The sequence below is a fragment of the Oryx dammah genome, unplaced genomic scaffold (genome assembly GCF_014754425.2).
Source record: "Oryx dammah isolate SB20612 unplaced genomic scaffold, SCBI_Odam_1.1 HiC_scaffold_16, whole genome shotgun sequence".
In the NCBI taxonomy this organism is placed as follows: Eukaryota; Metazoa; Chordata; class Mammalia; order Artiodactyla; family Bovidae; genus Oryx; species Oryx dammah.
In genome coordinates this window covers 1,319,594-1,328,252 of record NW_024070200.1, presented here as the reverse complement: position 1 = coordinate 1,328,252, position 8,659 = coordinate 1,319,594, and the positions used below count along the sequence as shown (strand labels likewise).

Below are 8,659 nucleotides of genomic sequence, written 5' to 3'. Positions count from 1 at the left end.
TGCTCTCTCTGATCACGCGTGTGTGATGTGTGTGCCCACTGTGATCAAGCGTGTGGGTGGCGTGTGCTCTCTGTGATCACGCGTGTGGTGGCGTGTGCCGGTGTGGCCACAGTGGCAGTGTGACTTCTGCGTGTGTGCACTGGGCCTGTCAGCTGTGTCTGTCGGCTCCTGCTGCGAGTGTATGTGTGCCTGTGTCTGGTCCGTGTGCGTTGTGTGTCCACGTGGAGATCTCTGTGTCCTCCCGGCCACCTTGTGGACTCACTGTCCGTGTATGATGTGACAGAAGAGGCAGGAGGCGGGGTGGCGGCCTGACTCTGTGCCCCTCCTGCAGGCCGAGGTCTGCTCGGGGACTGTGGCTGACGTGCTCCAGTCGGTGGTGGGAGGGGCTGACGGCTGCGTTTTCTCCTTTGGCCATGCAAGCCTCGGTGAGTACCCCGACCACCCGCTCTGCAGTGTCTGGAGGCCATTTCTCGGGGAGGGGGGGGCCGGGGCTGGGCCTGACCCCTATGGGCAGTGGGAGAGGAAGCCCAGATGACAGGCCTGGACATCAGGCACCCATGGAGTGGGTCAGAGAGGGCTGCAGGGCTGGGCCGGGGATGCGGCTGCCCGCCCTGCTGGCTCTGAGGGCCCATCCGCCGGCCCGCAGGCAAGTCCTACACCATGATCGGGAGGGACAGCTCGCCGCAGAGCCTGGGCGTTGTGCCCTGCGCCATCTCTTGGCTCTTCAGGCTCATGGACGAGCGCAGGGAGAGGACGGGCGCCCGCTTCTCCGTCCGCGTGTCAGCCGTGGAGGTGTGCAGCCGGGGCCAGAGCCTGCGGGACCTGCTGGCCGAGGTGGCCTCCGGCAGCCTGCAGGACACGCGGTCCCCGGGCATGTACCTGCGGGAGGACCTGGCGTGCGGGGCGCAGGTACCCTGACCGCGCCGGGGGGCGGGGCCGCGGGCTGGGGCAGAGGCGGGGCCGCGGGTTGGTTACGGGGGCACCGTCGGGACAGCTCGGCCCCGAGTCACTCTGGTGCCTACCCCCCGTCCGTCCAACCGTCTTTCCTCAGCTCCAGAACCAGAGTGAGCTGCGGGCGCCCACGGCTGAGAAGGCGGCCTTCTACCTGGACGCTGCGCTGGCCGCGCGTGAGGACGCCCGGGGAGGCTCCCACGTGCTCTTCACACTGCACGTGTACCAGTACCGCGTGGAGAAGTGTGGCAGAGGTGGAAGTAGGTGGCCGCGCGCCTGAGTCGTGGCGTCGGGCGCCCTCCAGCCCGCACAGCCCTGGGCGTCCTGGGTCTGGGGGCCCTGGGGCTGAGCCTTCACCTCCCGCCCTGTGGTTTCAGTGTCCGGAGGCCGCAGCCGCCTGCACCTCATTGACCTGGGCAGCTGTGAAGAGGCCCCTGGGGGGCCCCCATCCCTGTCCTTGTCGGCCTTGGGCAGCGTCATCTTGGCACTGGTCAGTGGAGCCAAGCACGTGCCCTACAGGTAAGTGCGGGCTCCTGGGTGGGCCTGGGGAACCGGCCCAGCCCACGTCAGGCGTGTCCAGTGTGTCCATGGTCCCTGACCCCTCTGTCCTTTCTTCCTCATTGTGTGACTGGCTTTGCTACCCAAGGGCTGGCAGGGAGTCCTGCTGCCCAGGGCCCGGGGGACAGAGGTGGATGTCAGACCTGACCCAGGGGCCCCAGGCACGGCCCATGTCCAGCTAGAGGCCCTCCTCCCTCTCTGCAGCCCCATAGCAGCCCCCAAGCCCAGGGGTCCCCCAGCACCCCTCCCAGGCCCTCAGCCTCTGAGCCCCGCCTCCCGGGCCCCCAGGGAGCACAGGCTCACCGCACTGCTGCGGGAGACCCTGGCCTCCGCCAGCTGCCGCGCCACCATGATTGCCCATGTGTCCGACGCACCGGCCTGCCGCGCCGAGACGCTCAGCACCATGCAGCTGGCTGCCCGTGTCCACCGCCTGCGCAGGAAGAAGGTCAAGGTTGGTTTCACCTCCTGGGCCCCCTCCTGCATGGCGGTGGTGCTGGCGCCCCTCCTGTCCCGGAGGAGGCCGGGTCCACGCCCACGGTCGCCCCCAGGAGAACCGGAGCGGCTCACGTTGGGGGCTGTGGTGGCCTGGTCTCTGTTCACCCAGCCCCGGGGAGGCGTGTGGCCAGGGCAGCCTACTGGGCCCCCGTGGCCTGTACCCTCCCAGGCCTGGTCCTGCAGGGCACGCCCTGGGGCCCTCACTGGGTCCGGAGGATGGAGTTGGGGTGCCCTGGGGCCCGGGGCCCTGGGTCTGAATCCTGGGTTTACAGCTGACATTCTGTGTGCTGAGGGCGTATCCTCGCCTCCCTGCAACTCGGCTTACCGCTTTCTGGGATGTTGCTGAGAAGGTCCGGTTGTGTTGGGGACCTGAGACCTTGCTGGGGGCAGGGATGAGTCTGGTGGCTGTGCAGTCACTTCTGTCCCTTGAGTGTGGTGTGTGCGGCTGGGGGTGCCAGGGGAGAGGGGCAGGCGGGACGCCGCTTAGGGGGGCCCTGCTCTGTCCCCAGTACGCGTCCAGCTCCTCCGGTGGGGACAGCTCGTGCGAAGAAGGCTGTGCCCGCCGCCCCCCGCACCTGCGCCCCTTCCACCCACGTGCCATGGCCGCAGACCCCGACCGCCTGGCTGCCAGCTCCCCTGGCGACCCCGACTACTCCTCAAGCAGCGAGCAGTCCTGCGACACAGTCATCTACGTGGGCCCTGGAGGGACGGCGCTGTCAGACCGCGAGCTCACGGACAGCGAGGGCCCACCTGACTTCGTGCCCATCATCCCCGCGCTGAGCCAACCCCTCCCCAACCCGGGCCCTCGGGAGGCTGACCACTTCCGCTGCAGCACCTTCGCGGAGCTGCAGGAGCGGCTGGGCTGCATTCCCAGCACTGAGGGCCCCCCTGGGGCCCAGGCCAGCCCAGCCCGCATGGGCAGGAAGTCCTCGCCGCTCGAGGCCATGGCCCCCAGGACGCTTGTGGGCGCTCCGCTGGCCGCCAGCACTCCTCGCGGTAGCCCCAGTCTAAACACCCAGCAGGGTGCCCCGGAGCCCCCCAAGGCCAGCGCTGACCAGAGGGAGGAGGGCAGCACCAGGCCTGAGCTGCCCACGCTGCCAGATAACACCACGGTGGGCGGAGGCGGGAGGCTGCTGCCCAACCCGGCCCCACCCCCGCCTTGGCAGCCGGAAGCTGTCGGGGCCTCTGAGGAGCCTGGCGGGGGCGACAGTGCAGGTGCCATACGGACGCCCCCCGTGGGCAGGAGCAGGCAGGCTGAGCACCCCTGCCCGCCTGCACGCGGCCACCAGCTGGAGCGGGGCCTGCTGACTACCACGGTAACCCTACAGCAGCCCGTGGAGCTGAATGGGGAGGACGAGCTGGTGTTCACGCTGGTGGAGGAGCTGTCCCTGGGGGGCCTCGCCGGCCCCGGGCGCCCCTCCAGCTTGGCCAGCTTCGGCAGTGACTGCTCCCTGCAGGCCCTGGCCTCGGGCTCGAGGCCGGTGAGCATCATCAGCAGCATCAACGACGAGTTTGATGCCTACACCTCGCCACCCCCTGGCGGGGCCCTGGACGGGGCGGCCTGGGCAGATGGCAGCCAGAGCTCGTCCAGCAGCTCCTGGCTCAGCGAGGTCAGCGTGTGCACTGCAGACAGCCTTGGCCCCACATCAGCGGGCCCCCCGGACCCCGTCGGCTCTGAGGTGCCGGAAGGGGCCCGCTTGCTGGGCTCCTCCGTCCCGGATGGCGGGTCCCTGGAGGACAGCGGCCTTCAGCGCTCAGAGCGTGGCAGACTGGACAGTCCTGGGCCTGCCCGGGGTCCTTGTCCCGCGGAGGAGGCTGTGGCAGCCCCCGGCCGACCTGCCCGGGAGCCGTCTGCCGTGTCTCCCCGGGGGCTGGCCCCTGCACAGACCCTCCACTCCAGCCTGCCACGAACACCCAAGACTACCTCCGCGGCTGGTCGCGTGGGCGGCCCCCGCCTGGCTGTGGGCCCACCTGGCCCCGGAGGTCTCTTCGAGGACCCTTGGCTGCTCCGGGCTGACACCTGTGGCCCGCCACCCCTGGCTTCAGCTGGCAGGGCCCCCAGCCCAGCCCCAACACTGGCTTGTGCCCGCAGGGTGGTGGATGGCTGTGAGGTGGGCCGGGTGGCCCACAGGCCGGAAGTCGTGACCCCGATCCCACCCTTGCGGAGGGGGGCAACCACGCTGGGGGTGAGCACGCCCTCTGCCTCTTTGGGGGATGCCCTGGTGGAGGCAGCAGCCTGCCTGGGCAGCCCCAAGGCCACCCCCATCAGCAAGAAGAGCGCGGCTCCCAAGGGGAGCTTCTGTGCAAGGCCTGGAGGTTTGGCCCCCCCAGCGCCCCCCGTGCGCAAGTCCAGCCTGGAGCACAAGCCTGGCCCCGGGCCGTCCTCTCCGCAGGCTGGGAGCCCGGCTCGGCCCGGGGCTGCTGCCTTCCTTCGAGGGGACGGGGAGGCCAGGCCTGGTGGTCGGGCTGACCACTCCATCCCCAGGGTCACGTCCAGCCTGAAGGCCCGGACTGGCAAGGCGGAGACAGCATGCCGACCTGCCACCCATGGATCTCTGGAGCGCTGCGAGGGCCTGGCGCATGGCAGCAGCAAGGCCAGGGAAGCCCCCGGCCGGCCGGCCCGTGCTGTGCCCCGGCTGGGTGTGCCACCCACCAGCCCCACGCCCGGGCCCGTGCCTGCCTGTAGGAGCAGCCCCGCCAAGGGCACGGGGGCCCCGAAGCTCCCCAGCAGCGGGAGCAAGGGCCGCAGTGTAGCGGCCAGCGGGCCCCGCGCTCTGGGCTCTTCGGCGAAGCCTCTGGCCCCCACGGTGGGGAGGGCCCCTTGCGGCCCCGTGACGGGCCCCAGGGCAGCCCTGCGGGCGGCGCCGGGTGTTGGGGCCAAGGCCAGCCGGGGCACCATCATGGGCACCAAGCAGGCGCTCCGGGCCACCCACAGCCGCGTGCACGAGCTGGCGGCCGGGGGTGCCCGCGGCCGGGGCGGCCCCTCCTGGGGCTCGGCCGACTCGGACAGCGGGAACGACAGCGGCGTGAACGTCTCGGAGGAGCGGCCGCCTGCCAGCCCGGCGCTGCCGTCGCCGTACAGCAAGGTGACGGCGCCCCGGCGGCCGCAGCGCTGCAGCAGCGGGCACGGCAGCGATAACAGCAGCGTGCTGAGCGGGGAGCTGCCGCCTGCCATGGGCCGCACCGCGCTTTTCTCCCACAGCGGCGGCAGCAGCGGCTACGAGAGCGTCCTGCGGGACAGCGAGGCCACGGGCAGCACCTCCTCGGCCCCCGACTCCATGAGTGACAGCGGGGCCGCCTCCCCGGGCGCCCGCTCCCGCAGCCTCAAGTCCCCGAAGAAGAGGGCCACAGGTGGGTGTCCGTCTCGGCCGCGGGCCACCCTGGACTGCCGGACACCCCCTTGGTGGATCCCAGGCGCAGGCAGCCCCTTTTCGTGGTCCGGGCGTGGGTTGGGAAAGAATTTCCAGACGTGAGACAGAATGAAAGAAGAATAAAGTTTGTTAGAGCGGGAGACGCTGTTAGAACAGCAGACCAGCGCAAGGGAGAACCGGCGTTGAACAGGCGTCCTTACTCCGCTCTTATTCCCAGGGCACGGGGGGTGGGATAGGGGGTCGTGCGGGCCGTTTGCTGATTGGATGAGGCGTGGGTAGGGCAGATACCTTCTCCCTACGGGCCAGGAGGGGAGACAGGCTATACCGCTCCATTAACAGTGACACCGTTCGGGAGCGGAGGGCGCTGAGGGTCTGGTATTTCAGTTCCTGCGTTCCCAGACCCTCCTGGGTTTCACCTGCCCTTCCGTCCGTGGGTCACCGCACCCTCGACAGGTTCAGACGCAGGCCGAGGGGACAGGCGTGCCCCACCCTCTGCGGTTTGTAAACGCGCCCCACGTGTGTCCTCTGCCCACCCTGCGCTGTCCCCAGGCTGGTCCCCATCCTGTCGGAGCCTGAGGTCACCCTGCCGAGGCGTGCGGGGCTGGGAGAGGACGGGGGGCTACCGAGCCTGCTGGCTGCCTGGGAGCTCCCTGTGTCCGTCCCCTGGACCCCCATCTCTGCGGACTGGCTAGGGTGGGCTGTTTCACGGGCTGAGTGTGGCTGGGGGATTTGGGCACTGGTGGATGCTTTCCAGGGCATTGTGAGTGAGGCGTGCACGCTCTGAACGAAGGTGCGTGGGAAAGCCGGAGGCTGGTGGGGGTGGTAGAGAGGGGCGTCCCGGAGGACGTGGTGGGCCTGGCTTCGGGATCTGTCCGGGGGCAGTGGGAATAGAGATGCCTATGAGTTAGGAAGCCGTGTGGCCCATTAGGCGTGTTCAAGGGTGACCGCCAGAGGTCAAGGGTTGTGGCCTGGAGGCTGTGCCATGCTGGGAGGCGGGAGGTGCTAGGGCAGCTGGAGTCTTGTCTGTTCCTTGGGGCAGGGCTGGTCAGGGTTTCTGGGCAGCGCTAGGCTGAGCGTTTCAGGATTGGGCCCCTGTGGGCTCTGCCCGTCAGAGCCGTGGCCAGGCTGGGGGCAGGGGGTCTGGCCTCTGCACGCCCAGCGCCCGGCTGTCTGTTCCAGGTCTGCAGCGGCGACGGCTGATCCCGGCCCCCCTGCCTGACAACGCTGCCCTGGGCCGCAAGCCCAGCCTCCCGGGGCAGTGGGTGGACCTGCCCCCGCCCCTGGCCGGCGCGCTGAAGGAGCCCTTCGAGATCAAGGTGTATGAGATTGACGACGTGGAGCGGCTGCAGCGGCGCCGTCTGCCCCCCAGGGAGGGCCCGGTGGAGGTGGGGGCAGCAGGGGTGTGGCTGGGAGGGCAGAGGGGCTTCTTGGTGCGACCGGCAGCCCGCTGACCTCACCTTCCCCTCTCATCCACAGCCCTCCCAGAGCTTGGAGAAGGTAGGAACCGCCCTGCTGGTCCTGAGCCCCTGGCAGGGGAGGGGGCCCTGTGGCCACCTCCTTGTGCCCTGGGATTGCACTGGGTCGGGGGCCTTCCCACAGCCACGGCGCTCACCCTGGGCCTGGGTCCCAGGTGGGCCGGGTGGCCTTGGGAGCCCGTGGTCTGAGCCCCACGGGGGTGGGGAGCGGGGCGGTGAGGAAGGGGCAGGGCCTAACCCCTGCCCACCTCGGAGGCCCCACCGTGCGCCTGTCCGGGCCTGGAGGGTGGAGCGGGGCTTGGGTCAAGGCTGGGGTGCCAGACCCCTGAGGAGCAGGCTGTCATCCGTGCTTGAGCCCCCCAACCCCCCACCCCCGTGCTCAGGGCCCAGTGTGCGTCAGCGCCAGGCTGCGGCTGGCCGAGCGCAGGCTGCAGCGGCTGCAGGAAGTGCAGGCGAAGCGGGCGCTGCTGCGCGGGGAGCTGGCCGAGACCCAGGGCCGGCTGATGCTGGAGCCCGGCCGCTGGCTGGAGCAGTGTGAGTCTCCCAGCCCCGCCCAGCACCCCGGTCCAGCCACTTCACCCCAGCCCCAGGGGGCGGGGGGGGGGCCTGGAGGTGGGGAGGGGGAGGGGCGACGCCTCGGCCCTGCGGGACCCCGGCCTGAACGGCTCTCCGCGCCCCCCGACCCTCGCAGTTGAGGTGGACCCGGGGCTGGAGCCCGAGTCGGCCGAGTACCTGGCGGCCCTGGAGCGTGCCACCGCCGCCCTGGAGCAGTGCGTGAACCTGTGCAAGGCCCACGTAATGATGGTGACCTGCTTCGACATCAGCGCGGCCGCCCCCGCCGCCGCCCCGGGGCCCCAGGAGGTGGACGTCTGAGGCTGGGCCAAGGGCCCCCAGGGGAGGGGAACACGGCGTTGGGGGCTCGAAGATGGAACGCGGGATGGAGCGAGGATGTGCTGGGGGTCGGAGGGATGAGGACGTGCAGGGTCCCTTGGGGGACGGGGCGGGGGGTCTTGCAGGCGTGGGAGCGTGAGGGACGGGAGGGGCTGGCCGAGCCCACGGGCGGACGAGCGAGTGTGCAGGGCTTGGGAGGACTGTGACGCAAGTGCCTTTAACCTTGGACTGGGTTTCTCTCCTTTCTGCGTTTGGTGCTAAGCACTCGGGCCACCAGCACACAGCGGCCCCTGGGCGGTGCCTGTGGCCCTCCGGGGGCCGATCAGATTGCGCCTTGTGTACAGCTAAGCGATTCTGTGCGGCAGGGCGGCCCTGGGCTCACCAGGCTGTCTGCTTTAGGTTCAGGGTTACTTCATAGCCGTTTCCTCTCGACAGAGCCAGCCTTAGGGGTCTGCAGACCCCCTGTGTGTTCTCTCTGCTGATCTCGGATCGAGCCTGGAGCGGGTGGGTCTTCTGGGCGGTGGGTGGCTGACTCTCCCTCCCCGGGACCTGCTCTGTCCTGACATCACCAGGAGGGCAGCACCCAAGGGCTGAACCGAAGGCACCTGGTGCCTTCTTCCACGGCAGGAATTCTTACCAAAACCACAAGCAAAAAATCAAGACAGACGTGCACACACACAGACCCACACACACACAGACCCGCACACACACAGAGACCCACACACACACACACACACACACACACAGACCCGCACACACACAGAGACCCACATACACACACAGACCCGCACACACACAGACCCGCACACACACAGAGACCCACATACACACACAGACCCGCACACACACAGACCCGCACACACACAGAGACCCACATACACACACAGACCCGCACACACACAGACCCGCACACACACA

General features: G+C 69.5%; 1 protein-coding gene across 1 annotated transcript in view; it reads left to right on the top strand.

Annotated features, from left to right (window-relative positions):
• The window catches only part of KIF26A (kinesin family member 26A), a 37,230-nt gene extending 28,811 nt beyond the window's left edge, over positions 1-8,419 (top strand). The window contains exons 7-15 of the mRNA XM_040257604.1: positions 332-425; positions 647-909; positions 1,052-1,211; positions 1,329-1,470; positions 1,798-1,960; positions 2,514-5,355; positions 6,555-6,760; positions 7,234-7,384; positions 7,542-8,419. Coding sequence (XP_040113538.1) covers positions 332-425; positions 647-909; positions 1,052-1,211; positions 1,329-1,470; positions 1,798-1,960; positions 2,514-5,355; positions 6,555-6,760; positions 7,234-7,384; positions 7,542-7,723 — 4,203 coding nt within the window. The 3' untranslated portion in view covers positions 7,724-8,419. The remainder of the gene's footprint in view (positions 1-331; positions 426-646; positions 910-1,051; positions 1,212-1,328; positions 1,471-1,797; positions 1,961-2,513; positions 5,356-6,554; positions 6,761-7,233; positions 7,385-7,541) is intronic.
• Positions 8,420-8,659: the final 240 nt, after the last annotated feature.